At 48.4% G+C, this 23,345-nt stretch overlaps 1 protein-coding gene across 2 annotated transcripts; it reads left to right on the top strand.

Moving 5' to 3' along the window:
* Window positions 1-214: 214 nt before the first annotated feature.
* Window positions 215-22,057, top strand: OGT (O-linked N-acetylglucosamine (GlcNAc) transferase). Of its 2 annotated transcripts, none has more exons than XM_044452741.1 (22): window positions 215-367; window positions 5,557-5,737; window positions 7,029-7,272; window positions 9,540-9,608; window positions 12,503-12,619; window positions 13,602-13,681; window positions 14,071-14,266; window positions 14,446-14,586; window positions 15,185-15,285; window positions 15,419-15,572; window positions 15,657-15,758; window positions 16,400-16,579; window positions 16,676-16,834; window positions 17,052-17,141; window positions 18,004-18,129; window positions 18,579-18,749; window positions 18,886-19,002; window positions 19,255-19,422; window positions 19,705-19,857; window positions 20,005-20,257; window positions 20,663-20,786; window positions 21,067-22,057. In XM_044452741.1, the coding sequence occupies exons 1-22, from the start codon at window positions 328-330 to the stop codon at window positions 21,239-21,241; spliced, it is 3,141 nt and encodes a 1,046-aa protein (XP_044308676.1). In that variant the 5' UTR covers window positions 215-327; the 3' UTR covers window positions 21,242-22,057. The 2 variants fall into 2 exon arrangements, with proteins under 2 accessions (XP_044308676.1, XP_044308677.1); XM_044452742.1 differs by having other exon boundaries at window positions 225-367; window positions 5,587-5,737.
* The last annotated feature ends 1,288 nt before the right edge of the window (window positions 22,058-23,345 follow it).

Here is a 23,345-nt window from a genome sequence, read left to right as displayed (position 1 = left end):
GCAGTGGCGACCCCAGGGCGGACGGCTACGGCGAAGAGCCGCAGCGAGCTCTCCCCGCCAAGGCAGCCTGTTCTGTGGGCAGTCGCTCGCCCGAGGCGTTGACTGAGTGGCGGAGGCGGCCCAGGCGCGCCCTTCCGGAAGTGGAGGCGCGATTCCCGCTCCTCAGGCGCAGGGACTACGTCGCAGGTGGAGGAAGAAGATCCGGCCGCGGCGGCGCCCCTCGCGGCCGCGCGTCTCCTTCCGCCGCCCGCGCCGCCATTTTGCGAGCCTCCGACTGACGCGCGCCGCCGCCCCGCGGCTCTCGCTGTTCCCGGAGCGGCCGGAGCCATGGCGGCATCGTCTGTGGGGAACGTGGCCGACAGCACAGGTACTGCAGCCAGACGCCTCCGCCTGCCCGACTGCCGGGCCCCGGCTCGCCGCGAGGCCCGGCCTCGGCCCTGGCCGGGTGAGGGTCCCAGGGGCGCTGCGCGCGCGCCCCGCTGCCTCCGGCGCCGCGCCGTGGGCGGGTTCCGGCCTGAGCGCCTGGAGGTGGCCCGCTGCCGCAGGCTTCGCGCGGCGGGGCGCATGGCGCCCCCGGGCAGGGCCCCGGGCGTGTCGCGCCGCGGCCGCCCTCTGAAGGCCGTCGTGACATTGCGGTCTCCCGAGGGCGCCTCTCGGGAGCTCGGCCGAGCGTGCACGTGGAGCGGCCGGCCGGCCGCCGCTAACGGCACTGCGGCGTCGTGCCGCGCAGAGCGGCGGGCCGGTCTGCGTCCTGGTGGGCTGGGGCTGCCGGGCCTTCACCGGGTGGGCTGGGGCTGCCGGGCCTTCACCCGGCAGGCGGCCCGCACCTGCCTTGCAGATGCAGCCTCCGGAGTTCGGCCCCGGCCCCTTTTCATGCGGGGAGAGGCATGGCTTCCTTGCACTGATCGAAATTATAGCAGTTTCTACTAAAATAGGCAGTCATGGGTTAGCCGAGTCGGTGTTTTGATTTTAAAGGAGGTGGTAGTTTTTCGGAGGCTGCAGTTCAGCGAATAATACGTTGGAACCTCTGAAGTCCACCCCCTCTTGCATTCTGTATCACGAGAGTCATAAAAGACTGGAGCACGAAAGTCATAAAAGATAATTAGAGGAGTCATCTTAGAAAAAGAGCCAAGCAAAGCTCGTTTAAATTCAAGCAGCTGTGTTTAACAGCTGGCGTAAAAGAAAATTCAGAGTGGAAGGGATAGCAATCTTATAACTGACATTGTATTGAGTCAAGCACTGGTGTTTTTTCTAAGATGGATGATGCATAAATTAACATTTAGAAAGGATGAAATAGGATGACAGGCTCCAGCGTATTAATCCACGTGTATGCAGAGAGGAAAGTGGCGCAGGGTAAATGGTCCTATGGGCGGGTGGGGCATGGCCTGGCAGGGCAGTGTTAGAACTGGATCCTTGCTGGGGTTCCTAGATCAGATGTGTATCTACAGTCAAGCGGGGGTGGGGGGGATTTCAGAATTTGACAGGTTATGTATGCCTGTGAAAAGGAGGGCTGTGGCTTGCTTTTCCCAGGCAGTTTGCTAACATTCTCCAGACAGGAACGAAATCAGTGAAGTCACTGGTGGGAGGGCAGAGGGGATGTACCAGAATCCTGGACAGTGTTTTTCCACTAACCCGTGTAGGGTAACTGATGGCAGCAATCGATAGTGTTGTTGCTTTCTCAAGAGGTAGCAATTCTTTTGGGATGGAAAGGGCCGTAACCCCAGAACGTGTGCCAGGTGGGCTCTTTCTCAGTTGGAAGTGTGCACACTGTTTTACGGACTCCTGTAAATGCTCTTCAGCATTTCTACCCTTTCTCAGAACAAGAGGAGTAAAACTGTTTTGTAATGAGAAGGGGTAGCACCATCACTGCCGGCCTCCAGATAGTTGCATGGGGTAGCAGCAGGGCCAGGGATGTTTTTGGCCCAGCTGAATTCCAGGCTAGCTGGTATTACTGAGGGCTGGGTCCATGTCATTGTGGTATGGGGCCAGTAGATAAACCAATAAGGGAACTCCCAGACAGATTTGGCATGCTGTAATAAACAGGCCTGGGCTCTTTCCTAAGCCAGTTGTTGCTACGAGTCTTCTTTGACTTAAGCAACCCCATGAATGTATACCCTGCTCAGCTCTGGGAAGCTTTCATAAACCCGCACATAGTGAATTGCTGTTTTCCCAGTGTGGTTTTAATTTAAATCAGCTGACTTCTTGAAGTGAAGGGTGTGTTTCTTGGGCTATTGGCCTGTTAACACATGTTATTCTGAGGTTTGTTTCACAGTGTAGTATTCATAGATCATAGTTTGTTTTGCACCCCACCATGCAAAACTGGATGACTTTAATCCAAATTTTAAAAAGTTAATACAGTTTGATATGCTGAAATGTCTTAAACATGAACAGGTTATGAAGAACATAAAGGTAAAGGTAAATGTTTCCCCTTGACGTTCCGTCCAGTCATGCCCGACTCTCGGGGGGCGGAGCTCACCTCCATTTCCTGGCCGAGGGAGGGCCGGCATGACTAAACACCGAGGTGCACGGAACGCTGTTACCTGCCCACCGAAGTGGCGCCTTTTTATCTCCTTGCATTTGCTTGCTTCCGAACTGCAAGGCTGGCAGAGCTGGGACGGAGCAACAGGAGCTCACTCTGTTGGGCAGATTCGAACCGGCGGCCTTTCGATCAACCAGCCCAGCAGTTTAAACCACTGCGCCACTTGCAGTCCCTGAAATATTTAGTTCTCCCCTTCCCTTTTTTTCTAGAAAAGGGAAAGATAATTAAAAACTGTTGTGTTTCAAGAGGTTCAAATGGTATAACTCAATGCATCAGTTTTTGCTAGTGCCAAGAGAAATGCGGCCTGTTGTGGATAAGCAAATGCATCTACATCTTGAAGTTTACAAGCATGAAATACCGGAAAATGCTTCTCCCTAAAGCAGATGACTGACTTTCCCTCTGAGAATGAGCTTTTATTTAGCAAGCCTGCATAACCCAGTGACTAGAGAGTTGGGAAGCTTATGTCCAGTTCCTATATTTGTTATGGATTGGTGCAATGGGGTGCAAATTTTTTCCTCTGATGAAATGTTCAGTTCTAGAAATGTATTGTGCTATGAAACCAATTAGTAGAAAAACAAATGGATGCAATAAGAGATAAGGGGCAAATTGGACTGCTCAAGGGAACTTTTTCAGGTAACCATCCACAGCAAGCAAATCTTTTTAAAACTCTCATATGTTTGCAAACAATTTATTTGTAAATGGGGGAGGGAAATATGTAATTAAACTAACATTCAACATGATAAATCAAATTCTAATAGCTTTGGGTCATTGGAAAACTTTCCACTTCAAAAACTCAGAAAAATATTCCATTGTTTTGAACTCTGATGCGTATTGAGCAAGTGACTTTCCATCCCAGTGACCCCTCTGTAGAATGAGAGGAACTAGTAGCTCGGGGCAGAACTTACTCATAAACTCTGTGGCTCTGACAAAACACAGTGAATTGGCTGGAATGGAAAGGGCTAAAACGGTGATGTCACTGCAGCTCCAAGGAGTATCCTGCGTCCAGGTGGGATGCACCGCCATGCCTCTTGGGGGTTCTAATTAGTCCTTGGTAGCAGAGAAATTAGCAGTTTGTAAAATAAGTGGCACTACATGGTTGAAATTGAGCTACTTTAAAAACAAAATCTTTAGGTGCCCACTTGGTTCACTGAACTTGTCTGCCAATCTTAAAATTCGCTGCCAGCCCGAATAGGAAAGTTACAGAGAAGTTATTATTACAGTCTTACATCAGGCTTGCACAGCAGAGACTGTGGCTGAGACTTGCCTCTCTTTCATCCCCTCATCTGAGAATCTTGTCATGCCACTGGACTCTTAACAATGAAAGGAATACATTTGAAATAATCTGTAGCAAATTATTCATATACAGTGGAGGTTTACTGATTAGATTACTTGCAGTCAAGAGTCCACAAACCTCATTGGCAGTGGCAGATGCATCTCCTGTGAGTAGCAAAGGGCTCTTTGGGTCCCTTTGCACTAGTGGGGGGAAAATGAGTATTGCTGTTTTTGTGTGGGTTGGATAAGCTCATCGGTGCAGTTCTCCTCTTCTGGGAAAGGGAAGCAACCAGCTTGTGCTCACAGCACCAGCCCAGCAAACCTGATGAAGTTTAGCCAGCTCACCTCACCTCTTGAGGCTTTTCCGTTGACCAGTCAAGGTCCACTATGTATTGTTTGTGTGCTTATACCGCTAGTCCTCTAAGGCAGCCTTCCTCAGCTTGGGGACCCCAGGCGCTAGACTGCAACTGCCGTCAGTGCAGACTGTTGATGATGCTGGATGGGGCTGCTGGGAACTATAGTTAAGGATGTTGGGAAGCAATAGGTGTGGGGAGGACAACACCTGTTACACCGCTGCTCTCCATAACCGTGCAATGCTGGTTGGTGACTGTTGGGCGGGGCTGGCGAAGCAATTGCTTCTTGCCTTGGGCAGTGAATTGGGCCATTATTCGTCTGCGAGCAACTTGCTGAAGGCGGAAATGGCACGAGTTGGGCAGCTTCTGCTTCAGTTCAAGTGACATTTTGCAGAACTGCATCCTCTTGCAACTCCACATCCGGGAAGTGCAGGGCTGACAGGAGAGAATGTCCATGGCCAGTGGCAATCAGGAATAGTGGCCTGTCAGTAAGACTTTCTGGACCCCATTTTCTCAGACCTGAGCAAAAAATATTTTGTGGGGTGGTTTTTGTTCATTATGGTAGTACATTGTCATTAGCAAATGATGTTCATGAGAAATAATGTGTTAAGTTTTAATTTTTCAAGTCCTGGCTTTTACCCCAACAAGTTGAATTCTGTCATCCTCCCTGCCAAGAGGCTTGGCAGCAATGGAAGTTAAAGCAAAATGGTTTCATTCCAGGAGCTCTTACCAAATTCTGTTGTATTAGAGTGGCTTTTGAGTAATCTTTTTGCTTAGTTTAGAAGGTGGTGTGATTTTGCAGGAAAGCATTGATTTACAGCTTTCTCTGATCTACATCTTCCTGCAGATGTTTATGCAACAGGTGTCCTTTGCCTCCTGGACTTCATTCCATTGCATGAAGCCATGTCTTGGTTACATTGCTTCACCTGATTTCCCAAATCAGAGTGCCTTGTCATAAGATTTGCACCTGGACTGGAAGATAGTCTGAGCTTCATGTTGTGTTAGGGTCTTGTGAAGACAGGCATCACCATGTTGAGGTGATGGTAACTGAGCAAATTCATCTAGATTGCTGGGTACTAATGTTCAAGTATCGTGGGCTAGTTTATTTTGCGTTTGTTGCATACTAAGAAGGGGGTGCGGGGTTCAGCAGCTGAAAGTAAAACATTCTTTCAAGTGTGACATGGTTGTATTTCATGATTAAGCTGGTGAATATTGCCTAAAAATTTAATTTCCTAGAATAGTTCTGTGTTTATGTTTAATCACTCAGTATCCCTGGGATTTTTCATTATATCAAACATTTCACCTTTTAAGTTGTACACCATAGTTTGTCAGTTTTTGTTCCCATTTTCTAACTTTTTGTTTTCCCCCCTAAATGTTTTGGTGATTCTTCAGAACCAACGAAACGTATGCTTTCCTTCCAAGGGCTAGCGGAGTTGGCTCACCGGGAGTATCAAGCAGGAGACTTTGAAGCGGCTGAGAGACACTGCATGCAGCTTTGGCGACAAGAACCTGACAACACCGGTGTGCTTTTGTTGCTCTCCTCCATTCACTTCCAGTGTCGCAGGCTGGACAGGTAGGAGGCTGAGGCCTTTTGCCCTGTGCATTGAGATCTGCCTTAGAAAAGGAAGCTGCTGAGAGGCTTATCGCTGCTGATTTGACTTGGGCTGATTCTTAAGTGTATGCATGGAGATAGCACACAGGGTTGTTCCTTGTCCCTGTATGTAAACAGGAGAATGTTGCATTGAAGTGAACAGCAGTTTTTCCTTGTACATTTCTAGTGCCTTTGGGCATTGGAAATTGGCCGCATGGATGAAATTACTGACCTCTTGCAAATGACATGAAATGCTTTTAACCAGGCGCTTCTTAAAAATTCTCTGCTGCTTATATTTAGTTGATTGGGTTTTTTGAAAAATGCAGAGCAGGTAGAAAGCTGCATTGACATTTTCATCAGTCTGTTCTATTACCACATAAATTTCTATAAATACCAAGGAATGTTGAGCACACTTCCTTTTAGAACGTAGAAGAACTGCGCTGGATCAAACTAAGAGTCTGTCTGATCCAGTGTTCTGTTCACACAGTGGCCAGCCAGTTGCTCATGGGAGACCCACAGGCAAGTCGTGGGCGTAACGACACTCTTCCGCCTGTGTTCCCCTGTGACTGGTGCACACGGGCCCGCTGCCTCTGGTAATGGAAGCAGCATACGGCCATCAGCACTAGTCGCCATTTATAGCCTTCTCCTCCATGAATTTGTCCAGACGCTTTTAAAACCATCCAGACTGGTAGCCATCACTGCATTTGTGGAAGGGAATTTCTGTGCTATGTAAAAAAAATGAATCTCCCACCAATCAGCGTAATGTGGTTTGCAGAAGTAGTTATGAGGCATAATTGAGGTTTGATGCTATCAGTTTCGGAGTTTGGAAGGTTTATATGGTAGGATTACAAAAGTAGATGGGTCTTGGAGAGGACAGAGCAATGTAAAATACTGAACGTGATAGAGAATATTCTTGAATTACGTTGAAAACTGTTCACAAGTGGAAAAACGTGTCCAGCTGAAAATAGAGGATATTTTAGGTTAGATTGCACAAAATCTATGTTAGTTCCTCAATTAGCTTGTATCAGTTGAATAATGAACACATTCTTGAAATTGTTTGTTTGTTTATTCCTGCTGTAAAGAAGCAAGATGTTCTGAAAGTTAGGCAGTGCATTGTGCCTCATTTGATTTGGTAGTAGTAACCTGCTTTTCTGGCCTTGTATGTTCTCATAAATCTTACTCATTCACAAGAGTTTTATCAAACAGTTCAAATGATATTGTGTTGATGGTACCATAACAGATTAAACCTCAAATTACGTTGCATTCTCTCTAGGTCTGCTCACTTCAGCACTTTGGCAATCAAGCAGAATCCACTGCTGGCGGAAGCGTACTCAAACCTGGGGAATGTATACAAGGAGCGTGGGCAGCTACAGGAGGCAATTGAACACTATCGGCATGCCTTGCGCCTCAAACCAGACTTCATTGATGGATACATAAATCTTGCGGCTGCTTTAGTAGCTGCAGGTGATATGGAAGGGGCAGTGCAGGCATATGTTTCTGCCCTGCAGTACAATCCTGTAAGTTGAACTCTACCTGGAGTGGCACGATTCTTTCAGAAGTACGAACAGCTTTGGTGCTTTTGAGTTTTCAGAGCAGTTCATGTTAAGATTTAACAAATCTGCAAGTGGCCCTAACAGAATTCCTGCTACGCAGGTTGCAGTGGCAATGCCATTACGAGCGGTTTTGTACCTCCAGGCCACATGGGATTAAAGCAGGAGTGCACAACCCTTTTGCATGTGTGGCTGACTGAGCGGCTAGGGCCACCTGTGCATGCAGCCTATAGGCGCATTTCCTGCCTCCCTTTTCAGTATGCTGAAACGGCTTGAGAGAGCGATCACAGTCGGTTTGAACTGCAAGGAAGCACGACCGAGCTAATTGCGGTTCAGCTGAGTGAGTCTGTTCTCCTGCGATTCAGTCATGCTCACTTTAAGGTTCAGGTCTGTGGCGATCATGCAGACCTGTGTCTCTTTGCATTTTTCGCACATGCTCTCTCCCCTGATCAACAATGATATTTTCCCAAAGAAGTCCTGCCCAACTGGTCTTGCTCCAAAACTGCCTGAACACAAAGGCCGCATTTGGCTGTCACTCCATTGTCTCTGCTGCAGAATTTTGCCCTCTGAGCCGCACTCACGAATGGCACAGTGAGCGTCATAGTCCTTCAGGGAAGAGGTGCGCAGCTGCAGGCACAGTTGGGCGGCCTGGAAGGGCACTGAGGCAGTCTGCATGCCGCATTTCTGTGTGTGTGGCTGCAAATGGGTGGCTTCTCCAGCAAGCCAGGGTGGGCGCAGAGAGGAATTTATTTATTTATTTAGGGAACTTCTATGCCACCCCATTTGCCGAAGCCTCGGGGCGGCTCACAAACATAAATAACATCATATAAAACAATATAATTTAACAGTATAAATTAAGTTGCCCTGGCCAAAGAATAAAATAAATAAATAATATTAACAAATAAATAACGTTTGAATAAAAAGGTCTTTGCCTGGTGCCGAAAAACAAATAATGACGGCACCAGGCGGACCTCTCTGGGGAGCGCGTTCCATATATTGGGCACCACCGCAGAGAAAGCCCTCCTCTGAGTACTTACGCTCCTAATTTCTTTCACGGAGGGTTCCTGGAGAAGGGCCTCTCCCGCAGATCTCAAGGGGCAGTCGGCATATATGGATGTAAGCGCTCCTTCAGGTAACCAGGACCCAAGCTGTTAAGGGCTTTATAGGTCATCACCAACACCTTGAATTGGGCCCGGACTTCGATGGGAAGCCAGTGAAGCTGACGGAGAACTGGAGTCATGTGAACATAACACCCAGTCCCCGTCAGCAGCCTGGCAGCTCTGTTTTGAACCAATTGAAGTATCTGGACTGTCTTCAAGGGCAGCCCCACGTAGAGCGCGTTACAGAAGTCAAGTCAGGAAGTCACCAACACGTGTGTCACTGTCACCAGGCAGCCGTTCTCCTGGAATGGGGCCAAGGAATAAAGATGGTGAGCCTGACGGGGATGGGGTCCCGCACCCCTGACCTCACCGGGTGCTGCTCACAGCTACTCCTTGGGATTCAGCAGTCCTTTTGCTTTCAGTCACTTCGCTGCCTCTGATCTTTCACTGCAGTCTGTCGTCGTGTCCAGGTGCAGATCTAGAGCTGCCTTGGGGGAAGGGGAGTTGGTTCCATTTTTACATAACACAGGCACATACTGGAGGTAGATACTTAGGGCAGTATTGCCTGATGAGAGAGCCAGACATGGGCTGAGGTGCGCAGAAGCTGCTGGCAGCAGGGGACACTGGGGGCACCCGTGAGGGGTTGCATTTAAGGCTTTGGAGCATTCCTGGTCTGTGTACCTGTCCAGAATTGTGCATTGCTATTGAAGCCCAAAGCCTTAACTCTTTGACAGGGTGTTCTAAATGAAGTTGCATCCCCTTAACTCCATTGCACTGTGCTGCTCTTCCTCTTCCCTTTCAACTGTAGCGCCACAGGTTATGTCTCTTCCTCCCGCTCTGAGATTTCTTCAGGTGTCGGACCAGAACAGCCAGTTGTGTTGAACAGGGCAGGGCTATGAAGCCTTTATGTTGGGCTTGCTTTGTGTGTTGGTGCTACAGAGGTGTGCTACCTGCTAGCTACTGCATCATTCACAGTAATATGCTTCAGTCCTGTGAGATTAGAGAAGGTGATGATGTTTAAAGTTGTGAGAAACACACAGAAACGGAGGCAGCAGAGCTCCGTTCAACTGCCCTGTTACCTCTTGGATCCTCCATTGACTTCACTGCGAGTGACGCGGTTAATTTTGTTTTCAGGACTTGTACTGTGTGCGTAGTGACCTGGGGAATCTGCTCAAAGCCCTGGGTCGCTTGGAAGAAGCCAAGGTAGGTGTTCTGTAGAATGAGTTTTAAACATCAGTCTTTTGAAAATGTGAACATTTGCACCAAGTCTTCAATTCTCCGTTGACCTGCAAGAGTCCCAAGAAACTGCTGAGAGCTGAAGGCCCTGAATTGCCCCAGAGTAGTTGCAGGACAAGATATGGCATGCCCATGTTAACACTTGATTTAAGACAAGAAATTGAACACTGAGTCCTGCTGCAGAACTAGACCACCCACTATTGTGAAGTGACTGGCAAGGGCGCCACCCTTCTCTGGTCTGGAAATAACATTCCCTCCAAACTGAGGCTTGCCTGCTGATGCCAAGCCTGTGACTTAGTCCGTGATTCCTGTGAGAAGCAGGTGCTCTTCTAAAGTCCTTTGTGGCTTGTAAGTGGAGAAGAACCTTATCAAATGTTACCCTGTGAATATGGCATTGAAAAATTATTATTCTTTAACCTTTCCCTCATCTTTGTAGTGGAAGAAAGGCTAGCAAACAGTCCTAGTTGCAGTTGGGTTCCTTCAAACAATTAGTTTTGCCCAAATGGCTAAGTAACAGTGGCTGGTTTGTTTGGAAAATGAACTGATCAAAGAAAAACTTGCTACACGAAGTGAAAAGGTGGCTTCTAGCAGTCTGGTTTCCAACCAAGAATTTGACCTCCAGGATGGGTTTCAAAACTTGAGGCACAAGTCCAACGTGGGTTGCAAAAAACCTGGAATTGTCTTGTTACAAGCCACCTTACGCGTTGCGCAGCAGGGGTGAGGAGTGTGGAGGAGCTCGAAGGACCTCCGCGTCCTTCACTTCAAGCCCCACGCGCCTGCTTCCGAGTGGAGTGTATCAACAGTGTAGCTGTCTGGCTGGTTGCTGCGCTAGTGGGGGAGGAGGAAGGAGAACCGTTTCCTGGACACCGCGAGCCGAGCAGGCGGCTGCCCCTGGGCGGCACGGCTCCGCACTGGCAAGGCTGGGAATTGGCGCGGGTGGCCCCAAGTGTCTTTTTGGAAAGACCGCGAACCTCAGCGAATCTCAGGTGGACAGCTAACATGAATTGCACTTCACTGCAGCTTTTAGTGTGACTGGTATAGGCCAAGACACTGCGCCTGCCTTAGGTTGCTGACTTCTTTGTTTCAGAGCTCTGGAGACACCTAGTTTGAAAGCGTTTTTCCGTTTTTGTGAGAACTCACTAAACAAGGGGAGATAAACCAGTACAATGATAACATGGAATAGATTGCAATGTATTTCTTTGGCTATCAGTGCATTTGTAAGATCAAACCAGCAAAACGTTTGGTGTTCGATGTGAAATTTGATTTTTGCAGAAGTTTCAGAGCCTTTCTTCCAATAAGTCCGCTGTTTGCAGTTGCCCTGATTAACCCTTTCCCTTCTGCATGTCTCCCATGTTACAGACAGTCCTCAACCCCATGTGTTAGACATATCCAGAGATTTTCAATTGCTTTGTTGAACTTTTTACTAATGATCTTGTTTTATTTTCTCTCCTGTTTTTGGTTTTTCACATTGATATTGTATTTAGAAGGTTTCAGGTGGGTGAAACCTCCTATTCCATGCGTAAGGTGCCTCGCTGAAGGGAGCTCGAGGCCTGGATCTAGGGCAGACACACTCCTCCTCCTCCTCTTCCAGCAAGGAACGCACCGAAAACTCTCATGAGAAATATGGTAACGGGTTTGTAACTGCCACAGCAAAACCATTTGCCTCCATGCCTGAATCTTCTGTCTTGTGGCTTCAAAAACAGCTTAAGTATTTTATGTACAAGCAAGTAATGTTAGAGAATATTTTATAGTCCTAGCCACAATTCTTTCAAAGAAATAAAGTAAAAGTAAATTAAGAAATAAGAGAAATAATTGGAGATACTTTATAGTTAAAGCTTCTAACTCTTCCTGGTTGTTCATTTTTTTCCTTTTCCTTCTTTGTTTGGATTGCAGCGTTCTGCTCTTCTGATGATGCGCTGTGATCCTGCAGTAGCGCAAAGGCTGCGCAGCGGAAATGCGCATCGCGTGCGATTGAGCCCTTGTGAATGGTTGACTAGATGATTCATCTCTAACCCTGTGGCTCCCTGAGCTCTATGCTGTACGAGTTTTGATGTAATTGGAATGCCAGCCTTAAGATTTCAGTCACAAATTTAACACACGAGTTTCCACGTGGGCCTGACTGGTAGATTAATCAGTCTGGTTGGCCGTTCACAGTCACCGGGGGCATTCAGCAAAGCGCAGCAGTTTGCAGCGAGAGCGCAGCGTCGCGCTGTTAGGGTGCGCCGGCGACTTCTTGCGCTTGCATTACAGGGACCGGAACCTTTGTGCAAGCCTGTTATTTGAGGTTTTGGAGGCTGAAGGAAATGCCCACTGTCTGGGGGTACAACTGGGAGATCAGGATAGCATGGTGGGGCCAGACTCAGCAGCAGTGGGGCCCTCCCTGGTCTTGGGTCAGGAATCTCCTTCTTCTCATGTGGGAGTTGGGTATCCTTTCTGCCTCTAGCAGTATGTCTGAGAGAGATGGGCCAAGGATCATCTTAGCAGTTGCTAGGCATTGCAGAACAGTTGCAGAACCCTTGCCTCTGAAATACGCCGTGGATTCAGTAAGAGAACTGTTGTGTTGGACCTCTGGAAGGAAAGGAGAAAAGGAGTCCTGGGAACTTCTTAAAAGAAATGGATCCTCTGGAAAGGGTTGCATAAGGATCAGCAGAACTGACAATGGTGGATTTGCACTCGGGTTTTGGTTTGCGCTGGCTCAGGATCAGCCAGCTGTTTACAGCACATTAGTTTTGGCGCAAGCAAGCCTATACTGCAGGATCACTTTTGGCTGGTGAGAGAAGAAACTCTGACAAGCTTTTCTTGCTTTTCTTTTGTGCAAATATTCCCTTCCCTTGTATCCACCTACCTTTAACCCTTCCAAGGCCTGTTACTTGAAGGCAATTGAGACACAACCCAATTTCGCAGTAGCATGGAGCAACCTTGGCTGTGTGTTCAACGCTCAAGGAGAAATCTGGCTTGCTATTCATCACTTTGAAAAGGTATCCTTCTGTGTGTTTTTACGTGTCTGCCCATAAAAGTGTTCCACAAGAGCCCTGCTGGATCAGGCCAGAGCCTTGTAATCCAGAATGCTTTTTCCTTGAGCCCAGGAGTAACACCCCAAGTTTGCAGCGACAATTCCCTACATTGTTTCCTTGTTGAAGTAAAGCGATAGTGGTGCATGGTGCACATTTTGCCTCCTGTAGTAGTGAGAGAGCAACCACCTTGCTCGTGAGGCTTACACGCAATGGAGGGCATCAGGGCTGGCAGCCACATGCCAGAATGTGTAGCTGTGCTGGCTCAAGGTGGCTAGCATCCTCCTCGCAGCCTTGCCTCCATCTGTCCCTCTTCCCCCATTCATGCTTTCTCAAGCCCTTGTTTCATGGCAGACACACACAGTTACGTGGGCCTCAGTGGGGAGGACAGACACATTAATAACATGCCCTAGACCACCAAACAAATCTTTCTGGAGAATTGGGTGGTGAGTGGCCAGATGAGGTGGCAGCACAGGTATCCTTGTGGGTCATGTGCGCCTGAGAAGTGTCACCTGTTCGTGGTGTAAGAAAGACCAGGGTGCAAGGAAGCTTATTTTGAAATTTTCATTTCTGATCTTTGAGAACTTGGATTTTATCCGCTGATACAGTTGAGTGGGGAAATGCTCATAAATGGATGATGGAAAATTGTGGGTGGAATATCTGTAAACTGCTGTTCCTTGAACTGCTCATAATTTAGCTTGAGAACTCTAATTCCCTCTTCCCTTCAACATTACATGTGTAAATCTGCTTTTAGCCCTGAGAGTAAAAGGAGACTCAATCCTAAGGAATAAAAGCCCTCAGATACCGTTTTGGTACATTGTTCTTCTGCCCCTGGGACTCCTTGCTCACCTAGTAGGAGGCCAGGTCATATAAAACCAACAGTGTAAAAATAAGGCATCTGTTTGTATAATAGCGATTAAGATGAGTGTGTTGTCTTGCATATTCTAAGGCTGTGACCCTCGATCCAAACTTTCTGGATGCTTACATTAACCTGGGGAATGTCTTGAAGGAGGCACGCATATTTGACAGGTAAGTAAATACGATGCTTGCTTCTAGGTCCAGCAATTAGCTCCTTAGCCACAGTCATACTGATTGCTCACAGGAAGAGACTTAAGAAGCGCCGTCTCATTTGTGAATGACCTTTAACTCAGTCCTGTGCCTGTTGCTCCCAGGCAAGTCCCACCAGACACAGTAGGGCTGCTTCAGGGCATAGTAGTGCAAAGAAACTTCTGTAATACGAGGGACTTTGATTTTCCTTTGGCAGCCTTGTTAAACAACTGTCTCGTATATTCAGGTGCTTCAAATTGTACTAATGTGTGCGTGCTACAGCTGGATAATTTCTTTCAGTAGATTTGGAGTAAATGCTACTCTGTTGTCTGTTCAGTGTGGGATAGTGACCTGAGTGTTTTTTATTCCAGGGCTGTTGCAGCCTATCTCCGGGCCCTGAGCCTGAGCCCAAACCATGCAGTCGTGCATGGCAACCTGGCTTGTGTGTATTACGAGCAGGGCCTGATTGACTTGGCGATAGATACATACAAGCGTGCTATTGAGCTGCAGCCACACTTCCCTGACGCTTACTGCAATCTGGCCAATGCCCTCAAAGAGAAAGGCAGCGTAAGAAACCCTTCCTGCGTTCTGTGTCTCCTCCCAATTTGTGGGTTATCAGAGGCTTTGCTGAATAAATTGGTTTTCCATGGGAGAGTCTATGAAATGGCTTGGTGTCCTTCCCACACAGCCTTCTGGGTGTGCGTTACTGCTTTACTGATGTGACCCTAAACTGCTTTATGTTAAAGGTTGCTGAAGCGGAGGAGTGCTACAACACAGCTCTTCGTCTGTGCCCCACCCATGCAGATTCTCTCAATAACCTGGCAAACATCAAGCGAGAACAAGGAAATATCGAGGAGGCCGTTCGCCTGTACCGCAAGGCTCTTGAGGTACGCTCGCGAATTTAGGACGTGGACGTTGTCAGCAAGAGAGGCTTCTGTTAAGTATGTCACTGTTACGGTTCCAGGTTCTTGTGGAATCAGGAGCAGGAAAGAAAAGGAACAGTATAGGAGCCAAGATAAGAGGCGGGAAGGGATAAGGGAGGCATGTGGGGTGCAGGCATACATTTGTTAGCAGAGGTGGGAGTTGTTCACAGTGGGGGTGGGGGTGGACATACTGGGAAGCAGAAGTACTCCTGAGAGGGAAGGGCATGGGCCCTCAATCTGCAGCCCACGGGCCGAATCTGGCCCACCTCAGAAGTTCTGGACTCGCCGCACGTGGCGAGGCGGTGGCTTGCTCACGCAGAGATCGCTTTGGACTCGCTTGGAGAAAACGATCTCCGTGTGAGCCCCCCCCCCCCGCCGTGTGCCCCCCTGCCGCGCATGCCCCGCCCCCACTCCCTCACTGGCCTGCGCCCCCTGCCGGCACCGCCTTGGTGGCCCCTGGTTGAAAACGTTTGGGGCCCCCCGCGGTTGGGTGTGCTTGGGGAGTCTGATATGCCGGGGCGCTGCCTCTCCAGGAGCACTAAGTGCAGCTTGTCCACGGCAGGTGTTCCCGGAGTTTGCCGCTGCCCATTCCAATTTAGCCAGCGTCTTGCAGCAGCAGGGGAAGCTGCAGGAGGCCCTCATGCATTACAAGGAGGCCATCAGGTAAGACAGTACAGCGTTACGTCCAGACCTGCTGTGGGTGGCCCTTTCCGAACATGGTCGGGAGCGCGTGCGTGCTTGCTTGGTTGCCGCAGCATCGGCCAGTCTCTGAGCAGCTGTGCCCTCTCCTCTGCAGGATCAGCCCCACCTTTGCAGATGCGTATTCCAACATGGGAAACACACTGAAGGAGATGCAGGATGTCCAGGGCGCTTTGCAGTGCTACACGCGGGCCATCCAGATAAACCCTGCCTTTGCGGATGCCCACAGCAACCTTGCTTCCATCCATAAGGTAGCGTTGCGCCCGCGACTAAATCGGACCTCTTGCCTGAGGTAGCAAGACGTTGCCCTCGCTTAAGCGTTCCTCCCTTTCTAGGATTCGGGGAATATTCCGGAGGCCATTGCTTCATATCGCACTGCCTTGAAACTGAAGCCTGACTTCCCAGATGCCTATTGCAACTTGGCACATTGTCTGCAGGTGAGAAGGGGCTGGGGCTTTCCCTCGCCTGGTTCTGACATGGTGCGGTTTGTTAAATTCTGGATTGGCATGTCTAAATGCTTAGCTACCCATGAACAGCAACAAGAGAATCCAGTGCCTGTTTGATGGTGAACTCTGAATTGTTTAAATGGGGACGGGGAGCTGGACTCTGGCCTTCAAAGCCCCTTCCAACTCTACTATTATATGATTCTGTGGTTTCATGTGTGCCTAGAACCATTGGTTGTTAATGAGTTGACCTCCCAGGCTACAAAGGCAGCAGGCAAGAGCAACTAAAAAATAAATACCCAGCTGCTTTAGGTGTTAGTATTATAAGGTATTAAAGATGCAGGAAAAGGCAGGGGTGAATGAGGTGGGAGGTAAGCAACACCAGGACTGTCAGAACAAAGCACAGTTTAATTGTCTGCAAAACCCCTAGGGTTTGTTAGGAGACAAAATGTTATGGTGTTAGTGTAAACCAGGCCAAGACCTGTTAATGAAACCCCCAGACTGTCAGACTGTGTCTGTAGCACATGAGCATGCTGCAAGGAAAACCGCGCTCAAATTCTTAAAACCTGCTTCTGTTTCAAGGGGAGTGCAGCTTGAGGTTCTTGCTAATTTGCTGTGTTGCTTTTCTCTTTTAGATAGTTTGTGACTGGACTGATTATGATGAAAGAATGAAGAAGCTGGTCAGTATAGTTGCTGACCAGCTGGAGAAGAACAGGCTTCCTTCTGTCCACCCCCATCACAGCATGCTGTACCCATTGTCTCACAGTTTCCGAAAGGCTATTGCTGAGAGGCATGGAAATCTGTGCTTGGACAAGGTAGGCAAACTGCAGAGAAGCTTCTAGAAGAGGTTGCAGACTTGATGGAAGACCCTGATTTTGATGATAGACCAGTTTCTTGAATTGCTTTGCTAGATCAATGTGCTTCACAAGCCACCATATGAACATCCCAAGGATTTGAAAACCAGTGAGGGTCGACTCCGTGTGGGCTATGTGAGCTCCGACTTTGGGAATCATCCCACCTCTCATCTCATGCAGTCAATCCCCGGCATGCACAACCCCGACAAGTTTGAGGTGAGAGATGCCGCAGCGATTCACCTGGCAGTGAGGGAGGGCTGTTTGGTTATGCTAACTGGCAGTGCAGAGCTCTGAGCCCCAAAGCTGTGGTGGATCCTGTGCTTCATGCAGAATGTTTCTTTTTACCCTGAGAAACACTGTTGGGAGATGGCACACGGCCCAGTATCTCCCTCCTCACAATGGTGCTTGCCATCCCTGTGCTTCTCTTGCCTAGGTGTTCTGCTATGCTCTCAGCCCTGACGATGGCACAAATTTCCGAGTAAAGGTGATGGCTGAAGCCAATCACTTCATTGATTTATCTCAGGTAAGGCTGCTTTGTTTTTCTGTTTTAAATAAATTGTTGACAGGCTTCCCTTGGAGATGAGCAGGGATTTCCCGGATAGAGAAAGCAGGGCTGCAGCCCAAGTGTCCCTGTGATTCATGCATGTAGCATTCTGTGAGGGGGCTTAGGGATGCTTGAAGCTTCTGTGCCCACTGCTTAAGCCAGGCCAGGGTGGAGCAGGTTCCTTTCCCCCGCTTCCTTCTGCCAAAGAGTTCTTCAGAGCAGTCTCTGTTAAGCGTTGCCAATGACTGCTTATGGACTGCTCTGGGAGAACAACAGCTGTGTGCTGCTGACCTCTTGCCTTGAGGCAGAAACTGTTGTTGTGCTTCTGGGATTTTTTTTCCAATGGTGCTTGACTTATGTCAAAAATCAAAAGCATACTAAAAGAAATAAAATGAAGTATTAATTTTCTTATGTGAACAATGACTCAGTCTATTACAATGAAGACATAGACATTATGTATCCTTATACATAATATGTAGCAAAATATGTTGGCATTATTAGAGATACTTCTGCATAGCCTTCATAGTTTGCAAGTAGACGATACTAATCAGCTAAAGGGGCCGTGGTGGCATCTGTGGCCAACTACCTTCCTCCGGACATGTAGTTCTTGTAAATGTTCAGGGATTTCTGGTTCTGGTCAAGAAAGTGGACCCTTGATAGTCTGCCTTGGCTTCAGCTGCCTTAGCAAAATAGGATGCCCTCCTTGTAAGGCAGCATTTTGGGAAAGTAAGGGCAGATGCTCCTGTGGAACTTCGGTTTCTGTCCATGAAGGTGAGATGGCCCGAAGGCTTCTAGAGAAGCGTAGGACGTCTCATCGTGGTTTCTAATTCTTGTGCCATAGGTCCCGTGCAATGGGAAGGCCGCTGACCGCATCCACCAGGATGGCATCCATATCCTCATCAACATGAATGGCTACACCAAAGGAGCCCGTAATGAGCTGTTTGCCCTCAGACCAGCCCCAATACAGGTATGGGAAGTCCAGATATCCACGTCTACTTGTAACAGGGGCACCTTAGAATGCGCCACTGGGATCACTGATTTGAAACCAGTAGTCCCCGTCTCTCTCTTTGAGAAGCTAGTAGGCAGTTGCGCCCACAGTCTTGCCAGAGAATAAAGCCATTCCTGCTGTGTTACCACTAAACTGATGTGATGCGCGCAAAAATGTGAAGGCCATATCCTTGGAGCTGCCCCCCCCCACAAGAAAACACCCTTCAGGGATTCATACCCTTGTGCCTCTTCAGTAGCTCTTCCAGTGCTTGTCTGTGCTTTGGCTGGCTGGCAGTGGTTGACCTGTTGCCACTGTGAGTGTGAATACCTGGATGACATCTGTCAAAGTAATTACTAGATTTTTGCGATGACTTTCAGACCTGGGGCATACTGCAGCCATGCTTGAATTCTGCTTTGCTTGATTTCCAGGCGATGTGGCTGGGCTATCCTGGGACCAGTGGTGCATTATTCATGGATTACATCATCACAGACAAAGAAACATCCCCCATAGATGTGGCTGAACAATACTCTGAAAAACTGGCTTACATGCCAAATACCTTCTTCATTGGTGATCATGCTAACATGTTCCCACACCTGAAGGTATTTCGTGAGCTGAGCACCAGGCAAGCAGGAATGGCCTGCTTTGCTTCATTTTCTTTTTTTGTGCAGAATTGGCGTGCAAACAAACAAGAAAACACTGAAACTCAAATTCTTGCACTTCTCTTTTTGCTTTCAGAAAAAAGCAGTCATTGACTTCAAATCCAATGGACACATATATGACAACAGAATTGTTTTGAATGGCATTGATCTGAAGGCATTCCTTGACAGCCTCCCTGATGTGAAAATAGTTAAGGTGAGGCACATGTGGGAGCATGTAGACGACAAACACCGGGATGCTTTTTTGTAGAAGACTGCGCATGGGGGAGGTGCCGGGAGGGGATGGGTTTGGGAGCGCCCCATAAAGATGCCGGTTGGTTGACTGGCTGACTGGCTCTTCGGTTTCTGCTTTGCACTCGATGTTTTAGTGGAGCCACTTTCATCTGTCTGTGAGTTTGCAAGCTTTATGTTATGTGAACGGCTTTAATTAGTGAAAAATGTCTTCCAGATGAAATGTCCTGATGGGGGAGACAATGCAGATAGCAATGCCAGCCTCAGCATGCCTGTCATTCCCATGAATACGATAGCAGAGGCTATAATTGACATGATAAATCGAGGACAGATTCAGATAACCATCAATGGGTTCAACATTAGCAACGGACTCGCAACGACCCAGGTGAGAGGAGCGGTCACAGAGGTGTTGATGTCCCTGCTTCAGAGGTTGTGAGGCACATGAATCGGCCATGCACATGGACCAAAAAGCTCTTGTGACTATGAAATTTAAGGGGGGACAGACACTGAGAGGAAGCAGTTTTGAGGTTCCATTTCTTTCTCTATTTTAAAGTGTGTTAAAGTGGCCAGAAAAAGACTCTGAAACCAGGTCATGGTAAGCAAGCCTTGTAGTTTGCGGCCCATGTGTCTTGATAAACTTTGCCTCTCAATTCCATTCCCTTTTTAGATCAACAACAAAGCTGCAACTGGTGAGGAGGTTCCACGAACCATCATCGTCACAACTCGCTCTCAGTATGGACTGCCAGAAGATTCTGTCGTGTATTGTAATTTCAATCAGCTTTATAAGATCGACCCTGCCACTCTACAGATGTGGGCAAATGTGAGTAGCTGTTTTATTGGGTACTCTTTAACTTAATTTTAACCAACCCTCCGAAAGGGCAGGCTTTGAAGATGTACTGACCAGGGTTTTTTGTATAACTTGAAAGGAATACCTTGAAGCTCATTGTTCCTCCCGATTTGCTTGTAGATCTTGAAACGTGTTCCAAACAGCGTCTTATGGCTCTTGCGTTTCCCAGCCGTGGGAGAACCAAATATTCAACAGTATGCACAGAACATGGGCCTTCCCCAGAACCGCATCATCTTCTCTCCAGTTGCTCCTAAAGAAGAGCATGTGAGGAGGGGCCAACTGGCTGATGTCTGCCTAGATACCCCCCTCTGTAATGGCCACACCACAGGGATGGATGTGCTCTGGGCTGGGACCCCAATGGTTACAATGCCAGGTAAGAGTCGTAAGGGCTTGGCCAGAGTATGCCGCTACATTGCGCCAGTGCGGGGTTCTGGGGTGTGGTGCTATGTTGAGCTGTGGCATGGATTCCCACGTTGGGCCTGGCCAGTCTACTGGACGGCATTTCGCAAGGGGGCAGTTGGGAACTTTGTGGTAATGGTGGCACTAGGACAAGGAAATTCACATGGTTGGAACGTTTTGGGCAGTGGGCTGTGCCATACCAGTTCAGCCCTTCCCTTAAACCCCAGCCCTGCAAGATCTTTCCTGAATGAATATTTGCAATTCCACCTTTGTGTTGTATTTGTTTACTTGTTTAAGGCTATTTTTAAGCTGCCTTTAGGGGCAGAATCCTCCCCAGCAGGCTGCGTACTAAATACTGACACTGCCTCACCCTTCCCAGGAGAGACTCTTGCTTCACGTGTTGCCGCTTCCCAGCTGACTTGCCTTGGGTGCCCTGAGCTCATTGCGAAGAGTAGACAGGAGTACGAAGACATCGCTGTAAAACTGGGAACTGATCTAGAATAGTGAGTAAATGTGTGTCACAGGTTCAGGGGAGAACACTGGCAAGTTCTCACGGAACCCGGTAATGAGCACTAAGCGGCGCTTTTCCTTGGAGAGAACTTGTTCCACATGCAAGTTCAAAAAGAACAACTGGTTTTGTGGTGTCACTTCAGGAACTGATGGCATGGGGCCTTTGGGGGAGTGGTCTAAAGAGTGCCATTAATCTAATGGGGAATAGAAGCTGTCAGCAGGCAGATAAATTCAGGGATGATGGTAGTCTAAAAAAATCTTACTTTCCTGTAGCCTAAAGAAAATACGTGGCAAGGTTTGGAAGCAGAGAATATCCAGCCCCCTGTTCAACACAAAGCAGTATACAATGGAACTGGAGCGGCTTTATCTTCAGATGTGGGAACACTGTGCAGCTGGCAACAAACCAGACCACATCATTAAGCCCATAGAAAGCGGCGAATCTGCCTGAAGAACTGAAGCCATGAGAGATACAATCTTTCCAGGAAGCATCCCTGTTTCCTGAGCAGAGGCCCTGGTGAGCCAAGGACTCCATCTCTGCTTAGCCTGCCTGGTATTAGTAGCAGATGTGACCTATCGTAGTAGTCCAAGAGCACAGCTGGACTTGTCTCCTGCATGATGGGAGGTCAGCTGCGTTGTATCCCGTGAAGATAAGTTGAGCTGTGTTGACTCTGCTGTGTCTCTGGGACCTGCTTTACAGGGGAAGGTGTGAAACGGCCAGGCAATTGTGATTTCATGGGTTGATTCAGTTTTCCTGTGCATTAGATTTTTCTCCTCCTCCTCCTCCTCCTACATGGATTTGGAATTGGAGCTTTTTTAAATATTTGGTTTTCAGGTGTCCCCGTTTCCTCTGGCAAGATTTCCTGCAATTGCGTGTTGCTCCTCCCCACATCACTTTTCTGAGCTCTACCGAATGAAAGGGCCTCTCTGCTGGTGAAGCTTTTTTATGGGTTTTATAAACCACTTGAGTCTACATCAGCCTCATTAACATTTGGCCTCTCTTGGGGACTTTTCTGTGCCGTACTGGCTTAGATGAGGATTTTTTAAAGCTTCATCAATTAACTTCAAGATGGCATTCCTCTGCAGAAAACGTAGATTCAGTTTAAAATGTAAACTCACCCTGAAATATTTGGAGTAAACACAACCTGGTGCCAAATGCATATCCTTCAGGAATTATGTTAATTATGCACGAAGAAGCAGGTCTAGCCACTGTAGCAAAGACTTAAAAAATAATAAAGTTTTGGTTTGCCCAGGTTGGCCCACTGGACACTTGTTTCACCGTCCCTTCTTGTCAAAACAAGTTTGTGCTGGGCTGCTGACATGCCCATCTAGGCTTTCTTTTTAAAACGCAGCTCTTCTGCTCTCTTCCACAGAAATGCGCTCCCAGGTAAGTATGGATTTTCTTTTCAGTGTCTGCCTCCAGTTTAAATAGCTATTTTGAAAGACCGCTGGGTCGCAAGGTTGACGGGGCCCATGTTAATTTTGGCAGAACTCGCTTTTCCCCCTGTAAGATGCTTTGTGATGAGTTGGCTTTATTGGCTTCTAATGTGTACATGCAGTGATTGGAGAGAAGAAGGTTGTTCAGTGGGTGAGATACTGAATAAGCAGGGTGACTCTGCCTTCCCAGTCTTCCCATCCTCTCGATTGCCCGCAGGTTTAAAACAAAAGTCCTTGTGGTAGGTCGCGCTGCTGTGCTGGACCCCCAGTAGCTCATGGCTCGAGCGTCTCCTCCGTGTGGCTGGTGCAACGTGCCCTTCCCTGGTCTCCTCTGACGCTCAGATGCGGTATTGAGGTGTGCGCAAGTCTCTGCCGTGCCCGTCGTCCTTTATTTTTGGCCACGGCAATACCCTGGCTGCGTGGGCCTTGAGCGGCCCATCTGCCGCAGCAGCAAGTTTGTCTTTTGATGCATGGGAGGGGGGAGCCTCTAAATCTCTCTTTATGCAGAGGTTGCAGATGAGTCCACACACACTTGGAATGAATTTGGAGTAGAGAATTTTTAACTTTTTCTGTTAGAAGCTGCCTGTGTCCTCCTGAACAGATTAACCACTGTGTGTAGTTGAAGAAGGGGAGGGAAGGAGGGAGTCCTTTTGTGAGAGTATGACTGTTTTTACTTCTGCTTGCTCACTGTAACAGCTTTTGTTTCCAGATAAGTGTCTTGACAAATACAGCTGAAAATCACTGGCTTCCGTTGTGTCCTGTCCTTCTTTCCCCACCAGTACCTGCCAGTTCCCATCAGATACTCGTGTCCTGCAGTAGCAGGGGCTGGACCAATGGCCCCTTCCAACTCCGCTCTTCTGTGATTATCTTTGCAGCTAGGGTTGCTCTTGTGCTGGAATAGGTGAGGCCAGGGAAGCAGGCAGTGGGGGTTATATGGTGAACAGTGTGTGTGGCCGGCTGAGTGCACCCCTGAGATGAGGGAGTATTGGGGCACGTTTCCAAAGGTGCAAAAGATTGCTGAGCCCAGTACTGGGCCCACTGTGTTCCGGGTGGCATGTGCTCTCTCTCGGCCTCTCCCCTGCCCACTTGCGCCCTTGCCATCAGCCTACTCTGCGCAC

Source organism: Varanus komodoensis, unplaced genomic scaffold (assembly GCF_004798865.1).
Source record: "Varanus komodoensis strain SLA01 unplaced genomic scaffold, ASM479886v1 scaffold74, whole genome shotgun sequence".
Classification (NCBI taxonomy): domain Eukaryota; kingdom Metazoa; phylum Chordata; class Lepidosauria; order Squamata; family Varanidae; genus Varanus; species Varanus komodoensis.
Note: the sequence above shows the minus strand (reverse complement) of the source record. Positions and strands in the feature narration are given on the sequence as shown.

Coding starts and splice junctions, on each gene's coding strand:
- OGT (XM_044452741.1), top strand. CDS start 328: ATGGCGGCATCGTCTGTGGGGAACGTGGCCGACAGCACAG. Junction 15,759..16,399: donor ACTTGGCACATTGTCTGCAG/GTGAGAAGGGGC, acceptor TTTCTCTTTTAG/ATAGTTTGTGACTGGACTGA. Junction 19,858..20,004: donor CTCTACAGATGTGGGCAAAT/GTGAGTAGCTGT, acceptor ATTTGCTTGTAG/ATCTTGAAACGTGTTCCAAA.